The following is a 19,794-nucleotide window of genomic DNA, read 5'->3' as shown; positions in this document are numbered from 1 at the left end:
ACTTTCTAATTGACTTGTGAGACCCAACACATTGCAGCAACGTCTGCGTCTTAACCAAAATTCATCAGCCGTAATAAAAAATGGTATCCAGCTTCAAAGTAATAGTAGGTTTCCCAGGAAACCTATGCCTCATAATCAAACTAATACTGATAATGCAAGAATTGAAGTTGAAATATATCAGAGAGAAATCAGAAATAGGAGGATTATTCAAGAAACAGAGATACTAATCAACTTTGATATTCATTTTTTGTTAGTCATTAAATTATTTATTGAATGGTTCATTAGTTTTCTAAAGTCCAGCAGCATGCATGATAAAAGTAATCAATTAATGTAAATGATTGTTCAAAACAAATAAACAAATTGAAGTGAGTAACCAAATACTGAATCTGCAGCAAATAATTTAAACCAACTTTCCTCTAAAGTTAAGCCTCTACAAAGTATCCAAAATGAGGATTTATTTTATATATTCATTCAACCCTCGAACTCAGCGATACATCACCGGACACTGGTTATGGATACGGCTCTTTTAACATATGGATTGAAACAAAGCCCTAAAACAGAAAAAATAATCTACTGAGAAAACATGGATTTGGAAAAAGCAAGTCACACGACTTGAATTCATTAAGAACATCCTTGTTATTATGCATACAAACTAGAAATGATAAAACAACTCTTCACTTGTTAAACAGATTCTCTAGATACCTTACAAAATACAATTCCTGTAACTTAAAAACTGAGTGAAGTGAAAATTCAGCGTTTTCACAAACCACGTGTGCCTGCACATTACACTTTCAAGGATTGAAATAAGAGTTTACTCGAGAGTAAGGGCTAAACATATTGAAAGGAATAACAGCATTACTCACTCTCCCTCAGTAGGGATCAAAAGAAGTTATAGGATATATAGGCCATACATAGTCTTACCATCAGTTATAAGTAAAGACTCAGATCATATAAATCTTAGGGAACAAAATCAATTAAATCGATTAGGATTGAACATTTGAAAAACCGGTTCAATTCGTCAATCAATGGCTCATGCATTCCAATTTCCAACCACTACATTTAGCTACTGGGTCTCACATCCCCTGTTAGTTGGGGCTTCATTTCCAACACATCCATTCACTTTAATGGTTAAACAAAAAGAAAGTCCATGACTACTATCTAGACTACAACACCTAGAATAAGTGTTTAACTAAATTTCAGTAAAAAAGATGTACTTCATTAAAATTTAATCAAAAAGCATGTTGTTCAATCCATTGCTCTCTGAGATTTGATCTCTCGGCTACTATCTATCTAACATAAGCATGAGATCTAAGTATAACCCACCCATCCTCAGAATACTCGCATATACAAAGCATCATGAAAGACCGAACAACAAAGAGCAAGTAAATATTTGAGTTGAGCAACCACATGCAAAAATGACATCTTTCAATAAGAAAGTAGAACATAAACAACAATAGTAACTGCACATCGACTCCTACAGTGCCAATGTGCCATGTACCTAATTCTAAACCAAGCATTCATTTCATAACATCAAATTAAATCATGAGATTAAGTGAAGCATATCACTCTCCAAAAACAGGAATTGAGCATCTAAACCGATGTCAGTTGCTCAACGATAGCTACTTAAAGGGTCAGCTGTTTTTCCGGTTCTAGCATCAGTCCATGCTTTTGCAATTGTTTTCTTCATCTCCTCATCCCCATCCTCGTACATATTCTGCATTTCGTTACATTTACATGCATAGTAAGTATAAGTCAAGTTAATATTCTTCAGATTACACAAGTAAATATCATAAAATTTTGAAAACAAAGTAGTCTCAACCAACTAAGAACGAAAAAATAAAACAGAATCTGACCTTCATCAAGTCCATGATTCCTGCCATTGGGTCTTTCTCTTTATCCATGGTTGGCTTCAGCTGCAACACCAACAGGAAAAAAATTACTGCTTTATCACATTGTTAAACAACGAAAAGAAACTGTCATCTAATTCTACGTTTTACTACCTTATCTTCTTTGAAATTCAAATCTAGCCAGTTTACTTTGGAAGCCTTCACCAAAGTGATGATTACCCTTTTAGGCTTGACGAAAACCTTACATTTCTCTGGTACTATCTCCTTGTGCAATTTCACAATCGCGCATCGATAGTTCTTCCCTTGAATATCATGGAACTTGACATCAAACGAATTTGGCTTAAACTCAGATTCAATCTTGCTCTCATCAACTCCCTCAAGTGACACATATATCTGCATATATGTTTCAAAAACTCATCAGTATTATTTTTGCACGTAACTACAACATAAAGCTTTGTCTGGCGTTTAAATTTATAGCAACGAATAAAAAATGACACAAATCATCATCATTTAGGACTTGTTTGGATTGATTTATTTGAGTTTATCTGCTAAAGTAAGCACCTCTGAGGTTGTTTGGAAGAACCTGTGGATATATGTCTATACGTTATTTTCAGCTTATTTTCGTAAGCTATCCGGGATAGCTTAGGTAAACAACTTATAAATTATACTAAACTAATTTTGTTTATTTTTATATAGAAATATTTTATGCATAATTGAATTGACTTATTTGAGCTTATCTATTGGCATAATGTTTGGAAGAGTTTATGGAAACATTTTTCTGACATGTGCATAACAACTATTTTCAGCTTATTTTCATTAGTTATTCATAATATCTTATGAAAACAGCTTAAAACTTATATGAATGCGGTTTAACCTTATTTTATGTTTTGTTATAAAAATTGTTTATACACAATCCCTTATATGACAAGTGTTTATGCTATAACTACTTAATTAAGCCGTTTATCCAAACAAAACTTCAATATTATAAGTGTTTATGCTACAAACAAACAAGCACTTAATTAAACAAACTTATAAAATAATACATGATGGAAAAAATGTTAGAGAATTAGTAAATGCGATTTACATACCTTGACTTTGTCATTATCCTGATCCCAACTGAAAGATGCGAGAGGGGAATACTTGATTACAGGTGACACCGTAGTTCCGGTAGAAATTGGTGCTGGAATCTGTGATGCACGTGCAGAAGATGATGTCTCTGATGATAACTGCTTCATAAGAAAATCAATTAATCAATTCGATTATGCAAAACAAAAACCACGAAATTGATTAACGAAAAATAATTCAAAGGGGGAAATGGAGTGTGAAAATAGTGAAAACCTTTTCCAAATTGCGAATCTCGGAGGTGAGAAGAGAGAGGATTCGAGGTCTTTTGGCGATTTCGTGCAAGTGACGAAGCTCTTCCAAATCTAATGTCAATTCTTCTGCCATTTTTTTTTGTTTTCTCTCGATGATATGATACCACTGTTCGTAACTTCCCTTTTATTTGATTTGGTGTATATGTATGTCTGTTCGGATTCGAATTTTGTGGAAGGTGCTAGAACAAGTTGCTAAGTTACGTTGAATAGTATAGTAGGGGTAATTTGGGACTCTCGCTAGTTCTCGAGAGACGGTGCTTCATTTGGACTTGCTTCCGTTCATTTGTACTGTTGGGCTTGGGCCTCCATAACTCATTTTGTTTTTTAAGTTTTTTTTTTTTTTACAAGATTTTGTTTTTAAGATTCTCCTTCCATATTCTCATATGCTCCAAAAATTTGATAGTATATAATTTCTAATTTTTTTTGTTGTTACAATGATATTGGTACCATCATTAGTGATAACTAGTCTCCGTAGAAAAATCTGTGAGGTGATTTTTAAATAATCTTTTTCAACACTCCAGTGATAGAAGATTTTAACTAGTGGGGTAAAATATGGAAGCTAGATGTTGTGGAGCGGATTAGAGTCTTTGCTTGGCAGATGTGTCACGACAGGCTGGTCATGAAGTCGTGTATCGCAAGATGGCACCTATGAGATTTTTGTTGCGGATTATGTCCCTAATTTGAAGAAAATATCTTACATGTAATGCAGGATTGTCCGATAGCAGTTCATACCTGGAATCCCTTTTGTTGGAGGGACAACAACGAGGCAACTTCTATTCGTCTAATTTCAAGGAGTGGATTGCGCTAAATCTGGGTAATCAACTTGGACATGTTCACGATTACAACTTTACAAGTGGGAGACAATTTGGGATACAACCTATTATTATGAATCACTAATTTTACCAAACGCTTAAATTAACTTATTAGCCATCGGCTATAAACTATCGGTCATCAACCATAAATTATCAGTTATCCGCTAATTTTACCAAACAAAACATTAGGGGAGAAACAATGGTTTTCTAGGGATAGGGTAAAGAATTTGAGTTAGAGAAACTGTTTCAAAAAGTAATTGTTACATAGGGAACTGGTTAGCTACTAGAAGAACCAGGGAATTGAGTAACAAATGAGATGATTTATTGTACTGGAAGCTCGTATTCTGTCTGTGTTGCTCTGGTTATCTAGGCTACATGCAAATCTTGGAATGTGAAGTGAGAATTGGATCCCAATATTGGAGCTACTGACATATCAGAGCAGAGATGGCCAAATAGGTACAACATGCAAAAGACTCTTGCATACTGTTGTGGAGTGGCATGGTTGCATATGCACTAATAGTGGTATGAATCATGCTAGATACACTGTGGCAGTGCATGTGCTCTGATGCCATGCACAATTAACAATCTGTGCAAACCCTTTTCAAAAATTATAAAAAACAAAACTATCTGTGCAAACATGATCAAAGTTTTGTTGCATGACTTTTGGTCACACAGGTTAGCTGATACAGTTTGTCTCTCTCCTTAGCATGTCTCTTTAGAATATTCTTTCTTTTTTCATACATAATCTTTTGAGTTAATGGCTAAGCCCCTGAAAGCTCAAACTAAGAAATTGAGAATGAAGTCTGAGCTAAACCTCGGTGGGCTATGTCATCAGAATATATTTGTAAAAAAGTTACTACTAAAGCTAGGTAGTCTTTAACTCCATTCCCTTATCTTGACCGTGCTTGGGTCACAGAAAATTCTGAACCTGATTTTGCAACTGTGCTTTGATTTGGTGGTTAGATTCAATATATCTACATACATTTTCCTTCTCAGCCAACAGTCTCAACCTTCTCGCTTCAGCAGCAGCTATCTCTGAATTACATGAGTTCCTTTTGTTGCTTTTAAGATCCGTGAAAGAGGACCTCAGCTGAAAACCATGCATAGGAAAAGAAAAAACCACTTTCAAACACTTTGCAATCACCAGATTGATCATATTCATAATTTTAACATTGTCATTATTAATTTCAAACAAAATGGTAGCTAGGAATGCTCAACCTTGATCAAATGAAGCACATATATAGCATACCATGAACATACAAGTTAAGTTCTGTGTTACTTTAAAATTTTAATCATGACATATGTACATAATAACATAAACAATCAGCTGCTATAAATAGTATATGAAGCACCCACACATACATTGGCATCGGATACAACACAGACATTGACACATACCGATAACAATTTAAGAAAATAAAAATGATTGTATTTAACTACAAGTGTCAGTGTCGGGTTGGCGTCGGACACACGATGCGTATCAGACACTCGAGCACATCTTCAATTTAGAGTGTCGGTGCTACATTATGTGCTTATATAACATATATTAAGCTAAATTTCTAGGTGCCTGAAAATCATGACATGATTATTGGAAGTTAAACTTAATTCTAAAAGGCATAAATAAATATACAATATTATGAATTATGATAAACCAAATGAAACAGAAAAGTTGCATTAAGTTGTTGATTTTTCTAATTTCCAGTTACCTCATTGACTCCATTCCTCAAAGTCTCAACTTCCAATTCACATTTCACCACAAACTTATCAGACATTTCCTTGAATTCCTTCATTTCCATCTTCTTTGCTTCATAAAAGCTACCTTTCATTTTGTGCAACTCTTCAATCTCCTCCACTTCATTCTGCATTGACCTAACTAAAAAGTCTCAATTCTCAAATCCATTGTCAATGAAAAAAAAAGAGGAATTAAATTAAGTTGCTATAATTATATACCTAAATTCCTGCCAAAGGGAATCATATTTGGCTTCGAGGTTTTCAATTTGAGATTTGAGAGACAGAAGGTTGAAATTCTGCGATGCTATTTTACGATCAAACAGCCAGCACCTTTGCTCCAAGGCTCTTATATTTGCAAGTTTTGAAGCTAGAATACGTGATTTTTGAGTTTGCAATTCTTTCTCGGCCTGAAAATTGAAGAGGAAAAAAGAATTGGTGTTTGATTGATGGAAAACAAGGAAGTGGAGTTGAATTGAAGTGAACCTGGAGTAGGGAGAGACGTTGAATTCGTGTGCGGTCCATTTGTTCGAGTCGTTCATGAAATGCTGATGAAAGCGCCATTGCTGCTCAACACAGTCACAGAGGATCTTGATTCTTATTCTTCTAGATCAATTTCTAATACAGACTCACTCTCTTCTACACCGGTTATTATTATTATTCTACTCCCTCCGATCGTCTTGTTTCTCATGTTCATCGTAAAATGAATCAATCATATCTAAATACATTTATTTTACAATTAATCTAAAAATCAAAACTTCTGATATATAGCATAGTTGATTATTTATTACTCTCTTCGTCCCAGAACTTTGGTCCTTTTTAACATTTTAGTTTTGTCCCAAAATTTTAGTCTTTTTAAGAAACCAAGAAACAATTACATAATTTTTTCCATTTATACCCTTACTAAATCAATTTTTTTGTGAATAAATTATTAAACCAAGTCCAAAAGGTTCAAAGTTCAGGAATGGAGGGAGTAAAATATTTGTTAATAAGGTTTAAAGTTCATAAAGTTTAAAGTTAACTATTTCTTAACGCGCAAGTCCAAAAGGACTAAAGTTCCGGAACAGAGCGAGTAAAATATAGTACAATTTTTTCACATGGTATGTATAACATATCATGTTAACTTTGACAAATAACTGATCAATTGCCTCATTATTTAAGATATTGTTCACATACAAGTTGTATGATACAATAAACATTATTAGTAAAAGGCAAAATTCATCAACTTAGTATTTCATGTTGTCTTTTCATTGTCATAAATGCATCAACAATGAATATTATGTCTTCTCATTAGTGAATATTATTTCATTTAGCAATGTCTTCTCATTAGTGAATCTTATTTCATTTCACAATTTGTCCCCGTGTTTCTTTTCCAACTTTATAAATCATTCAATATTCACAATAGAAATCACAAATCTTTCAACTAAACTTCAACTTCATTTTTTCACTTCAAATATCAAAAAATGACTTCAAGTAAACATGTTCTTCAAGGTGAACCTATTGGAGCTTTCTTAACTATACATGTTTCGAATGAGGTTACAAATTTTCTAATTTAATTTTTCTTACGAAGTTTCTAATTTTTCCTTTCCTACAAGTTAATATTTTTTTTTTACTTATTTTTTTGAATAGCCATATGGAGAAATCAATCCAAATTTCTTTAAGGAACTTCATGTAACCATTAATTTGAAAATACTTGGAAGTTACAAGATGAGCACGGAAAAATATCATTGAATTCTATTCAATGGAGACTATTGTCGTCCATTATTAACTAAGAGTTGGAATAAACTAAGAAAATATTATGCAACGGAAGGGCACACTGAAATATTAATTTCATACTATGGTAGAAATCTTTTTAAAATTCAAAAACTTTCTCAAATTACTTCTACATCGCATATCCCTCATTTCCATAGTCGAAGTACCGTGTTGTTGATCAAATCATTTATTTATTTTTTTGACAATATCAAACCATTTATTTTGATCACTACATTACAAGCAAATCTTACTTAGTAAGTCCAACAAAATTCTTAATACCCACTTTTAAAATTCTCTATGATATTGTTTTCTATTAACTATGAATATTAACCTATATAATCTGCACTTTATAAAAACAGATTTTGGATGCAAGAATTATGGACTACATCAACAAAAATGGATTTACGATTTTTGTGCTTTGTGGGGAAAAAAAATCGATGTCAACATTATGACGGATTATTCTTTTCAACCATACTCTTACTTTGGAGATGAATGAAAGATATTTTGCACCAAAAACCAGTTCAAGGTTGGAGACTACATCCGTATCAAATTTGCACCTGTTAATAAAAGTCACACATGGTTCATATCTTTAAGATTGTTCTTTGAAAAATATATATTGTATTATAGTATAAATGACTTCTTTTAAATTAAATGTCGTTGAGTTACTAAATAACCGTAGTTATTAAATATAAACAGGCTAGGCCGGTGTATTAGGCTTGCAAGACTTTTTTAGTAGCCTAAGTCTGGTCTATTTAAGGAAACAAGCGATTTTCAAAGTCTAAGCCTGATCTTTTTAATAAACATGTCAGGCCAGACCAGACTTCAGTAGACCAGGCCCATGTAGGCCGCCCTAGGCGCCTGACCTATTCCCAACCCTAATCCCTAGATGATGGAAACTGTCACATGACTTCACGGAGAGTTGTGGCAAGAGAATTTGAGTTTCTTGAACCCACCCGAGTCATTCTTGATTATCAAGTTTTCGACAATCAATTTCAAATGACTATTATAAAAAACGAAGACTGCATTTTGGTTTCAAGTGATGATTCGGTTGAAGATGGATTCATTGTTTCTAATGATGATTCACAAATGAATTACTCTGATGGGTCTATTGACAAATTGTCAAATGTATCTGATGCTTCAAACATTGTCATGCATGAGTTTGTTGATGATCGTTTCTATGGTTGGAAGTTTAATGTGACTAAAGCTTACGAGGACAAAACTAATTTATGCCATTAATATTACTTTCCTTTACTTTACAGTTTTAAAGCTTATGAGATCATATATGTTTATTGAATCTAATGGTGGACTTAAGTGGTACACCGATGAGGGACTTGATAGAGCTATCATCTTAGAATCCAACATTTTTTTTTGGTATTATGTATTTTTTTTGGTATTATGCATTTTTTGTTTTTCTTTTTTTTTTTTTTTGGTATTTTTTGTTTTTCTATAATTTTTTTTTTTTTACATAATTTTTCTATGAGAATGAATTCTCTCAATTTTATTTTCCTCAATTTTTTCAATCTCTACCTTTTAATTCATATTTTTTCTCTTTTTCTTTTCTCAATCCTCACAAATCAATGGTTATGATTCTACAAGAGAATCCATTCTCGTTTTTCTTTTTTCTATAATCCTTATTGAGTGATAGTATTCTGCTTGATTACTCACAAATTCGCACAGCTGCAAATAAGCGAAAATACCATTTATCTCAGTTCGCGATTTCCCTCTCTTCTCTACTATACCATTTCTCAATCTCATCACTGTAAGTGCAAATCCCTCTCTCTCTCTCTGAAGTATTCTTCTCTGATATTTTGTTGCTGTGATTTTTCTCGGTGGAAAATTATGAAATTAGATTTATAATTTGTCTTTTTTTTTTCCTCTTTCGATTTGATGTATAATTTCAACACTAATAAAGGTATTGCATCTAGTTAATTAGCATTTACATGATGGATTGCATATGGAGATTGGGATTAATAATTGTCAAATTGTACTTATCCTACTTCTGATTTGATCAAGCCTTGCCATTAAATTCATTAAATTGGTAAAAAGTCTGAAAAATTGGTTATGCAATTTCTCTTTTTAGTTGCCAACTTGTGCACCCTGTTCTGTTAAACAACCCCAAATTGTTGCTCATTAGCTTATTTAGTTATTTAATAGATTGCCCTAACTATCATATGCTTGTATGATTGAATTATATATGATTTAGTAGAGGGTAATATTCGAAAAACCAGTTAAAAAACGGTTTTCATTTTGATCCATTTATAGACCGGTCGTAAAAGTCGACCTAGTTCTAAACTAGTTTGAAACCAATTCAGATTGAATTTTGAAATTGTTTTTTTGATAGGTTTGATTAATCATCCCGTGCACGCCTCTAGTGGTGATGGCAGGTAACACACAAGATTCATCCCAGTCATTTTGGGAAGGCTACAAAGAGTTTTGGGGTGAAAGGTTTTCTTTTATGAACAATTATTCCAACTTCATCAAGCGTGATAAACCCCTCACTTCCTGGTCTAACTCTGATGTTGAGGAATTTATCGCTTCTGATCCTGTTCATGGACCTGTGGTAATGATTCTTTCACTTTTTCAACTCCATTTTTTATCTTTTCACACGGTTTGTGTGTTTTGATTGAGTTTTTTCTTTGCCTTTTGTTCTGACTAATTGTTGCATTATATTCTGAAATTCTACATAATTTAGGCTTTGTATAATATTTATGTGGTAGTGTGAGATGCTTATTTAAATATTCTAGGCTGTAGTTGTTGTTAGCTGGCTTGTGTTTTTATATGGTTTGATTGGAAGAAAGGCTCTCTCATGTGATGTGCGCTTGGTTAGTCTAAGATTTAGAGTACATGCCGGTTAGGTACTTTCTAGATTCTCTAATGTGTTTGATGTCTTGCTGACGTGATAGTATTTGCAAGTGTTGTGTTACTGTGAATTCAGAGAGATCATGTTTCCTTCTATATCTAAATTGTTTTAGATTATATGAGGATGGGTTATTTTTTTGAAAAACTAATGTCGTCTTTTGCTTCACGAATTCCAACTTAAGGAAATTTTGGGAATTTTTCTTTGCAGAGTTAAATGTACAGGACATACTTTTTTTACCTTGTCTTTTCAAGTGATAAAACATCCCTTTCATGTTTGCACCATACCTTTTGTTTTTGAGTTATTTTGCATATCTATTTTGTTGTTCAATTGGAAGACACTTCTCAAGTGTGCTTGGTTAGTTATAGTGTGGATTTTTTACACATGGTGTGCTGCTTCTTTAGATCTGTTTCCTAATGCTGGATTTCTTAATGTCGGTTAATATTTGGTTTGGAGAAATGGTGTGATTAAAAAGACATTTGGTATCTCCTCTATCAATATACTTAGTCCACGAGAACTGTTATTTTATAATATCATTTATGGAGAGTACATCTTCAAAGTGTCTCTTTGGCATGCAAATTCAAAAGTAGAAGGCACTTTGTCCTTTACTTTTTATGTTTAAGTCCATAGGAAGCCTGTGTTAAGTAGTCACTACTTGAACTTTGTCAACAAATTAGTGAGACCAATGAAGGCACAGATGCATTAAGTAGTTTAAGATACGTGATTGCACTTTTCATCTTACTTGGAAACTTCATTTTATTTAAATTCATCAATCCTGGTTCATTCCCTGTGTTGCTTCATTGTGATTAGTTTAGTTACTCCAAGAGATGAAAACTATTACTTCTTGCATATGGTAAATGTGTTGTCTAAAATAAAATGTCTTGTAAATCTATTTATATAGATAAAAATTTCACACTCATGTAAGATGAGATGCTATTATGTGTTATTTTTTCCTTACATTTATTTGTCAGGTCAGCTATGCTGCATGTCTCTTCAGTTGGTTGTGTATCAATCATTCTTTTTCAGTGTTTTCTGCATGATTAAACATTTAATCGTCGGCTTAGAGAATCTTTGACGAATTGTTATGTGTGAAATCACTCACAATTGATGCAAGTGTAACTTTTAGATATAATCGACCTGTTTGACTTTCCTTTTTTGAAGGGAAAAACACATCTATGATTTATTTAAAATATATGTTTAAAAACATGAAATAAGTATTTCACTGCTTTTTCTTAGAAGTTAGAACTAAAAGCTCTTGAAAAAATATCTAAAACAAAGTTGTATCATAGAATTACTTTTTCTAAGCTTAAGTAAATGCACCACTGTGCGAAGCAGAGACGTTGAATTCTGACTTCCTTTTGTAGTTACTCAATTTTGAGTTGGGCATTAACTTTGATTTTCAAAAGTTTTTTTCTTTCACCATTTAGAGTTCCTTCCATCATAAGAGCATCCTTTAGACACCATCATAGATGTCATCTCTTTCCTTTGGATGATCCTTTTGTAGTTACTCAATTTTGAGTTGGGCATTAACTTTGATTTTCAAAAGTTTTTTTCTTTCACCATTTAGAGTTCCTTCCATCATAAGAGCATCCTTTAGACACCATCATAGATGTCATCTCTTTCCTTCATTCCTAGGTTTCACTGACATATACACTGACATTCCTAGGTTTCAATTACAAAACTACTTTACTAGCATTGGCATTAAAACCTAAGTGTTTGCGCAATCCTACAGCCCAATATAACCCCCTGGGTCCCACGGATGGGAGGACAAATCACCAAACATTTTGAAATTATTGCAGTGACATTTGTTGGCCTTCAGCGGTGGAAATACATGCAAAAAATTCCTTTTCTCTTCTCAACCACTGACACATCCCCTCCACCAGCGAACTTGCGGCTTCCTTTTTTACTAGGGCTCTCTTCTTCGCACTCTGTTTTCCGACCATGGATGTTCTTATTTATATCTTTCTTCTTCGCACTCTATTTTCTATGAAAACTGTCAACTAATAATAAAAACTGCCTAATAATAATAACTAACAAGGCCCAATATTATTGATATCCTAATTAAGGCCCAGATCTAACACATCATTACAAGATAACGGCAATGACAACAATCACCGCAAATTGTTTATCATGTATATGAATCAGACAGCTCTGTAATTTGTTATTATGCATTAAGTTTAAAGGTGGACTTTTTACCGTCAAATCTCATAATAATTTATTTGATTTATAGTTTTTTATTCATCTCCATCTATTTCTATCTACTGGTTTCATTTGGTCAGCCCCCTCATTGGTGCTTGTACGGGTCTTCTTTATACATGTTTAAACCATCTAAGACAATGATTTATTCAAGGAGTTATTTTTTAATCTGAAGTGCTGCTTGGATAACATCCTTTTCCAATTTCAGCTGAAAACTGCTAGAGAAGCAGTGCAATATGGGCTTACAGGAAGTGCTTTGGGAGCGTTATTCACTGCAGGTTTTGCCTGGAAATATTCAAGGAGTTTACATGGTAATCTATTACTTTTCATACTATTGAAACCTTTCACTGCAGCCAAATGTGATTATCATATCCAAGCATCATTCTTGCTCTGAAATGTTTTTACTCTTTATAGTTTATAATATATAATATATAATATATTCTATGTGAAGTTTTAAATAGGATTTTGTGATTCAAGCAAACTACGAAAGTATATTTCATGTACTCTGTTAATGTTTTACTATTAAACAGGTGCTGGACTGTCTTTTTTAGCTGGAGGTGTATTTGGATGGACATTTGGACATGAAATCGCAAATCATGCACTTCAACTTTACAGGGTAGACACATTGGCTTCTGAGGCTAAGTTTCTGGAGTGGTGGAAAAGGAAGACCGAAGGAGGTTATTGAATCTGTTGGTGTCTGGAAGTTAATGCTACATTTGTTAGTTTTCGGTGTTGCCAGTTCGATTTATGTTTGCAGAATAAATATTTTTGTTGTTGCATAGGTCAAAATTTAGAAATAATGCATTGTCCACAAATCAAATTGTGACTGCCATTTTTTCTCCCGATGTTGTGTTGTTCTTTATTACTCTGAAAATAATTATGGAACCAATGTAAAATTTTGTTACTGGTGGACCTTGTGTGATGAAGCACTTGGTTTGGAAATTTTTTATATTTTGTTCTGTTTTTATGAAAATAATGCAAAGAAATGTTCAAAAGGCAAATGACAGCTAAGACTTCTAATGACCATGACAGTTTTTTTGTTGTTGCTATTTCCCTCCAAAATTCAGCAGGATTAGGTTAAGTTGAAGTTTCCTGCAGGGTGATAGATTTTGTCATTTTGACCTTAAGCTCTGACTTCTATTCTGTAGGTACTACTACTACATATATCGTATATAATAGAGAACATATCATGAACATCAGAAATTTAGATTATCGTTTATGACACAACCAAACCAAAATAATTGAGCTACTTAACATATTACCAGGTAAAATGAGAGTATATCCAATGATATGCGTAAAAGAATACAAAGGTGAACACTATTTTTCAATTTTCATGTAATTGAGCACTTATGCAAGATATTAAGAGCATCTTCAAAGATGATCGTGTTAAACAAGCTCCCTTTCAATAGTTAGTTCATAAGATGAGGTACCCTCGTGCCTAGTGTAGGCTTGAGATCAATTCTCCCAACTTGTCTACAAAGTCTAGCTATTATCTATATCTATATTATATAAAGAGAATACATGAATTTTGGTGTGAACTTTTCATAATACCGATAATATTTTTGATTTTTTTAGTACCAACAAAAATATTTTATTAACAAACTCACCATAATATAATAAAACACTTTTTTTTAGCAGCAAAAATCTTTTATTAATAAACTGACCGTAACATAAGACATATCTATTTTTTTTGGACATAAGTTAGACACAGGCAGGCGTGTCCGCGCGCCTGACCCACTAGTATCATATTAAATGGATTTGAATCTTAATCTTAAAACATAAAATATAACTCATAATGATAGTGTCTAAACACAAACACATATGTATACATTGCACTGCCCGAAGGTTTAAGTTCTTAACTCACTATTTGATGGTTACGAATTTACCACATCAATTTTAAGAATTTGTTCACACTTTAGACATTTTTCATTTCTGACATTTAAGATAACAATTTGTGATACATCCATAAGTTGAAAACACCTGATTTAAAGCTTTTCAAAATAGTTTACTATAACAATTTTGACCTTAAATAAAGACAATTTATATATAAACATTTATATGATATGTGTTTATTCTATAAGTGCTCAAGTATGTTGTTTATCCAAACAAAACCTAATTCGTTGGTTTGGTCTTCCTACAGTCATATTAAACTTGTGTTAAAATCAATAAAGTTCAAAATACTGCCACTAGAAGAAATTTCAAATCAGAAGGTTCAATTCCTTAAGAGGATACTAATTTGCTGACACAAAAATTCTTGGTGGGATACACTTACAAATTGCCTTTGTAATTATTTTATGACCTAAGGAAAAAGTATTATTATTTCTTCATCTTGTCTCAACTTTAGAATTTGAGGGGCTCATGTGCACACCACCACACTGATTGATCTCAAAGAGCTAAGACAATCCCATCATATTTTATTTTTAAACAAAAGATATCTCCGCGTACAACTGCAGTGACTAATCCTCTCAAAATAATTGATATTTATGTAATACAATAATTTTTTCCAACAATTTTTTTTTATACGCACCTGCTTAATATAAGCTAATGTATGATTGTCTTTTTATTTTTATATTCTACTTTTCCATGTTAATGACATGTTTCTTAAAGAAGAGATATGATAATATAAAAAAAATTATTTGATAATATGAATTTTGACAAAACATTGTTTAATCTAAAATTTAGATTTTTTGTTTTATTTCACCACCAGTATTCGACTTACTAGACCACATAATTTGGTTCGAGGGTCAGTTCTGATATCAAATGGTTCCAACCCCTTCCGGATAGAAGTTGTGGGGATCGAACCGTGGTCCACCCCGTCAAATTCAATGTCAATCACAACTAAACCAACTAACGATCGATAAATTTAAACTCTTTTGAATGATTTAATCTTAAGTGAAATCTATTAACCAGTTGATTTTAATGGCCTTTTGAAACATAAGAAAAATAGAAAAAGATTTAAGTAAAAATAAAAATTGATAAAGGCACCTTTGGAAAAGGGTGGGGGATGACCCTTTGCTGACGGTTATTTGGCCAGGAAATAAAGCAAGATCGTCCTATTGTCTGCTTAAGGATAATGAAAAGAAACAAACAAAGTCTTAACTTTGTACACTTTAATTAATTACATTTTCATTATATACACATTTTAATTGAACTTTCTGCTATACTAAAATATAGTCAAGTTGAGAAAGGGAAAAAAGAAGAAGCTAGAGTAATAATATACACACAAAAATTAATAATTAATGGATTCCACGTCCCATAAAAGAGGGGCTTTTCATAACATCCAATAAGATATAATGTCTAACCTCATACTTTATCCACAGCCAACAACTTAATTATTTTTACTATATATATGAAATAAATTCTACAAAAATCAACAATATACAATACAATACAACACATTCCCTTTTGGACAATTAAATTAAATAAAATTAAAATAGAAACATTCTTCTACTAGAAGTCTAGAACAATAAAAGAATGAGGTGGCATTTGGTCCTTATCTACCAAAAAATAAGCACAATCTAACGTCACAACCACATGCATGTTGCTAAAGTGACATGTTAAAGTAAATAGCCACACGATCAAATTAAGAAAGGTAGTAAGTAAAATCTTCATTGAATTGCTATGTCTCTTCGTAGTACCCTCTGATTTTGATTTTGTTGCCCCCATCAATTGGAAAGTGTGTTAGTCTTTATTTTCTGCAAAATATAGGGTACCTTTAAATATATTGATAATATACTTTAAGGGGGTCTTTATTTTGCAATTTGAAGATAATTTTTATTTTTTTTGTTGTAATATGTACACATGAATCACTCCACAGTGTTATAATAGTCTTCTTAAAGAAAGGCACAAAGTGATGAAATCAGCAAATACACAAACATCCAGTAGAACATGCTTTGTTTTTCCTTTTGGGCAGCCTGCTTCAAAATAAATTTTGATTTAAAAAGAAAATAATTAGATTCATATGTTGATAAAATTAATATAATAAAGTACTTAAAATAGCAAGATAGTCATAGTATATTTGAAGAAAATATTTGGCTAACTATGTAACTAGGAATGAGACAATCTTTAAATAGTTATATAAAAATTTCTTATAAAATTAATATACACTTCTTACAACTTTCTAAAACATGGTTATTGTGTGTAAAAAAAAAAATGGTTATTGAATCATGATGCAAATTGTGTATCAACATTCAAGAGGTATATTTAATAAATCATGAATCAGATTTTTTTTAGGTGGATAAGTGGGATGATCGGGATTCGAACTCAATTCCATACATATATAATGTAATGTTCCATTCAACTGAGCCAAACTTACGACACTAAATTTTATATTATTAATCATAGTATGATATACACGGTCAATGAAAATATGACATTTTAAAAATACACGTGACATAAGCAAAAATCATATCATACAAGAATTTTTTAAATAATTTAACCTTCAAGTTGGAAATAAATATGATAAATAAAAATAGCTAGCTACACAAAATTCAAGATTCAATCCCAAAACATACAATCTAAATGAATCAAGATTCATATTCATGTTCAAAATAAAAGTTCAATTTTGTTTCGAATCGAGGTACAACTCACACATATGTATCGTGACATATACATATAACTAATGTCTTAAATAAAAGTTCTCTTTTAATCACGAATAACTTGTGCATAGGCGAACCGCCACATCTAGTAGAAGCGGTTGGTGCATGCATAGTGGGAATTTGATTTTCTGCACGCTGTTGCAGCTCTCAACCATCCGATCTGAACCGACAATTGAGATTGTTTTACAATTGAAATAATCTAGACTGTCTGATTTCAAATCAACAATCCAGATTTATTACTGTGTGAAACTATGTGAACATTGCACAACAGGGACTCATGGCCCTGCATAGTGTGAGTGCTGTAAATTTATACGAGTATCGAATTCGATTCGTACTCGTAAAAAAACACTTGTGCATTGTTGGAAAACAAAAAAACAATGTTATTACTCATTTCATTATTGTTACCTTTGTCCTAGTGGCAGAGGAGGTAAGAGAAATTGAAGTAGATGGATTTGATGACTTTGCAAAAGAAGACAACCCAACATTATATGTCATACTTTCATCATGCTCAAACAAACCATAATTCCTTTCTGATGTTGGTCCATTCTTCAAATTTTCATTAAACAATGCAAACAAATATGATTCCAATCTCATTCTAGGATTCAAAGGTGTCCCTTCATTCTTCATTTGTCTTCTCAACAAATTCTTGTTATATATTTCAGCATTTTCCAATGATGCACCAATTTCATCAGAATCACCTTTACTTGGCCAACCAGTTTCAGAAACCCTAACTTCTATTCCATTAAACCCTAATTTACCAATTGCAAATGTAACTGCATCTACCATAGCATATAGCATATTATCATAATGTAAATTTGTATTAGGATCAATCATTCCTTGATTATGATTAAATAATACATAATCTAATGATATTTGATTAGGGTTATTCTTATAAGCAAAATAAGGATAAGCATTAATCCAAAAGGGTGATTTTGTTTTTGACAAAAATTCCAAAAATTGATACATGATTCCTGAAATTTCACTTCTGAAACTACCAGCTGAAGGAGGATATGATTCTTCAAGAACTTCTAATGAACTAGGTGTTGACACGTGGATGTTTGATTCTAAACCTAATTGAACTAGAGCATTGTGAATGTTGATCACTGCTGGAACAAGATATTGAATTAGTGTTGTGTCGATTTCGGTGAAAACTTCATTCCCTACTTGAATTCCAGTGATTTTTGTGTCTGGTAAATAAGGTTTGATATTGGTGTTTACCCATTGTAGTGCTTGCTGTGGATCATTTAATTGGTTTAGTATTTGATTTTCAATTGTTACGATGATTTCGACGTTTGAATTGGCGAAAGCTTTAAGAATATCTGGATTCGTGTCGTAGATTCTTGTTTTTGTGATCTTTAATGTGCCGAGAAGTTCCAAGACTTTTTCTGGTGGTGGCAAATTGTTAGCTACTTGTCCATAATTGATTCCAAATGATGCTACATGTACAAATAATCCAATATCTGTAATTTCAATAATCACAAGTTAGAATGTAATGTAACAATGATAAGATAAAATGTTAAAATGCATGATGAAAAAAACAGAACAAATTAAACAGGGTATGTACCTGCAGAGAGAAAATATGTTAGAAGAATATAACTTAATGTCATTTTTTGAGTAAATGTTGCCATTGTGACTTGTGGCTTAAGAAAATGAAATGAAATGAGATGAGATTTATGTTATATGGTTTTGATAAGAGTGGTTTATTTAGATTGCCTTAGAAGTAAGTAATGTGTTACTAAATGGTTTGGTATTTTATTTTTTTGAAGAGAGTGGTTTGATGTTACTAAATGGTTTGGTCTTATATTTATAATATATTCTCTAGGACAGGGTTGTATCTTTAGTCTTTACAACCCACTCACCAACCTTCAAAGTTTTTTTATTTATATAAATACCCTACACTGAGTCACTATCAAAAGTAAAAGAAGAATTGTAGTCGGTCAAATATTGGAGGGGAGCCACCTCATGACATTGCAATTGAATTTCATTATATTATAATCTCATTTTCATGAATGTTGCTCTAAATGGATATAACTGAATAGTTTTTCTGGTGAATTTGGTGTAGTCCGACATGTTAGAACATTTTGTTGAGGGACTGCTGCAAATGACTTGAACAAGAAGAAGATGATGAATGATATGATGACCATATTGCACAAATTACAAAGCGTGTGTATCACACTAAACTTTAGGTTCGATTCGCCCCCACCAGTTTATGTAAACCGGATGCAAAAGGGTTAACCGGCGAATCCCCTTCAGGATACTTTGGAAACCTTGACATGGATTGCATACACACATCAAGCATATCGATCAATCATAGTTTACGGAATAAAATTTCTTCAATGACCCTTGTGCACTAGAAAAATGAATAAATGATTTAGAAAATTTTTAGACAGAGTCCTGACTCATGGAAACACATAATTTCTGTTATGTTTTCTGCCTCCTATGTTTTCTTCAATGACCCATTCCCACTCCTCCATTAAATTGAACCACAACTTTAATACCACTCGTTGGAGAGTCCGGGGAAACTCGGGAGAAACATCGGATCAAATGCACTAGTACCACAAGAGAGGAAGACACTACATCTCCACCCAAAACTTTAAGGCATTAAGTTAATAAATTATCTCTCTTATA

General features: G+C 32.4%; 4 protein-coding genes across 7 annotated transcripts; 1 reads left to right on the top strand and 3 right to left on the bottom strand.

The window, feature by feature from the left end:
• Nucleotides 1-1,408: 1,408 nt before the first annotated feature.
• LOC123908922 (calcyclin-binding protein-like) lies at nt 1,409-3,431 on the bottom strand. The gene is made up of 5 exons (XM_045959661.1): nt 3,186-3,431; nt 2,936-3,073; nt 2,001-2,240; nt 1,854-1,913; nt 1,409-1,714 (listed from the first exon to the last, which is right to left on the bottom strand). The coding sequence occupies exons 1-5, from the start codon at nt 3,294-3,296 to the stop codon at nt 1,610-1,612; spliced, it is 654 nt and encodes a 217-aa protein (XP_045815617.1). The 5' UTR covers nt 3,297-3,431; the 3' UTR covers nt 1,409-1,609.
• Nucleotides 3,432-3,543: 112 nt separating this feature from the next.
• Nucleotides 3,544-6,449, bottom strand: LOC123908923 (nuclease SbcCD subunit C). The gene is made up of 4 exons (XM_045959662.1): nt 6,250-6,449; nt 5,986-6,173; nt 5,742-5,904; nt 3,544-5,125 (listed from the first exon to the last, which is right to left on the bottom strand). The coding sequence occupies exons 1-4, from the start codon at nt 6,325-6,327 to the stop codon at nt 4,946-4,948; spliced, it is 609 nt and encodes a 202-aa protein (XP_045815618.1). The 5' UTR covers nt 6,328-6,449; the 3' UTR covers nt 3,544-4,945.
• Nucleotides 6,450-9,009: 2,560 nt separating this feature from the next.
• Nucleotides 9,010-13,569, top strand: LOC123910107 (succinate dehydrogenase subunit 6, mitochondrial-like). 2 transcript variants are annotated; one of them, XM_045961156.1, is made up of 4 exons: nt 9,010-9,274; nt 9,857-10,075; nt 12,777-12,879; nt 13,099-13,569. In XM_045961156.1, exons 2-4 carry the CDS (start codon nt 9,893-9,895, stop codon nt 13,251-13,253), a joined length of 441 nt encoding a protein of 146 aa, XP_045817112.1. In that variant the 5' UTR covers nt 9,010-9,274; nt 9,857-9,892; the 3' UTR covers nt 13,254-13,569. The 2 variants fall into 2 exon arrangements, with proteins under 2 accessions (XP_045817112.1, XP_045817111.1); XM_045961155.1 differs by having other exon boundaries at nt 9,121-9,274; nt 9,888-10,075.
• A 2,079-nt stretch (nt 13,570-15,648) lies between these two features.
• On the bottom strand, nt 15,649-19,026 carry LOC123908687 (glucan endo-1,3-beta-glucosidase 14-like). 3 transcript variants are annotated; one of them, XM_045959402.1, is made up of 3 exons: nt 18,731-19,026; nt 17,572-18,626; nt 15,649-16,482 (listed from the first exon to the last, which is right to left on the bottom strand). In XM_045959402.1, exons 1-3 carry the CDS (start codon nt 18,792-18,794, stop codon nt 16,402-16,404), a joined length of 1,200 nt encoding a protein of 399 aa, XP_045815358.1. In that variant the 5' UTR covers nt 18,795-19,026; the 3' UTR covers nt 15,649-16,401. The 3 variants fall into 3 exon arrangements, with proteins under 3 accessions (XP_045815358.1, XP_045815357.1, XP_045815359.1); XM_045959401.1 differs by having other exon boundaries at nt 15,800-16,485; nt 18,731-18,943; XM_045959403.1 differs by having other exon boundaries at nt 16,035-16,263; nt 18,731-18,942.
• Between the last annotated feature and the right edge of the window lie 768 nt (nt 19,027-19,794).

This window comes from Trifolium pratense, linkage group LG2, assembly GCF_020283565.1.
Source record: "Trifolium pratense cultivar HEN17-A07 linkage group LG2, ARS_RC_1.1, whole genome shotgun sequence".
NCBI classification, from domain to species: domain Eukaryota; kingdom Viridiplantae; phylum Streptophyta; class Magnoliopsida; order Fabales; family Fabaceae; genus Trifolium; species Trifolium pratense.
Note: the sequence above shows the minus strand (reverse complement) of the source record. Positions and strands in the feature narration are given on the sequence as shown.

Bases quoted from the DNA above. Each gene is read 5' to 3' on its own strand.
- LOC123908687 (XM_045959401.1), bottom strand. From the start codon at position 18,794: ATGGCAACATTTACTCAAAAAATGACATTAAGTTATATTCTTCTAACA. The intron at 18,627-18,730 runs GTACATACCCTG...TTGAAATTACAG, and splicing joins AACATATTTTCTCTCTGCAG to ATATTGGATTATTTGTACAT. The intron at 16,486-17,571 runs GTAACAATAATG...TTTATTTTGAAG, and splicing joins CCTCTGCCACTAGGACAAAG to CAGGCTGCCCAAAAGGAAAA.
- LOC123908922 (XM_045959661.1), bottom strand. From the start codon at position 3,296: ATGGCAGAAGAATTGACATTAGATTTGGAAGAGCTTCGTCACTTGCAC. The intron at 3,074-3,185 runs GTTTTCACTATT...CTTATGAAGCAG, and splicing joins AGATTCGCAATTTGGAAAAG to TTATCATCAGAGACATCATC. The intron at 2,241-2,935 runs GTATGTAAATCG...ACATATATGCAG, and splicing joins AGGATAATGACAAAGTCAAG to ATATATGTGTCACTTGAGGG.
- LOC123910107 (XM_045961156.1), top strand. From the start codon at position 9,893: ATGGCAGGTAACACACAAGATTCATCCCAGTCATTTTGGGAAGGCTAC. The intron at 10,076-12,776 runs GTAATGATTCTT...TTCCAATTTCAG, and splicing joins ATCCTGTTCATGGACCTGTG to CTGAAAACTGCTAGAGAAGC. The intron at 12,880-13,098 runs GTAATCTATTAC...ACTATTAAACAG, and splicing joins ATATTCAAGGAGTTTACATG to GTGCTGGACTGTCTTTTTTA.
- LOC123908923 (XM_045959662.1), bottom strand. From the start codon at position 6,327: ATGGCGCTTTCATCAGCATTTCATGAACGACTCGAACAAATGGACCGC. The intron at 5,905-5,985 runs GTATATAATTAT...CTTTTTAGTTAG, and splicing joins TCCCTTTGGCAGGAATTTAG to GTCAATGCAGAATGAAGTGG. The intron at 5,126-5,741 runs GTAACTGGAAAT...CATGGTTTTCAG, and splicing joins TGAGGAATGGAGTCAATGAG to CTGAGGTCCTCTTTCACGGA.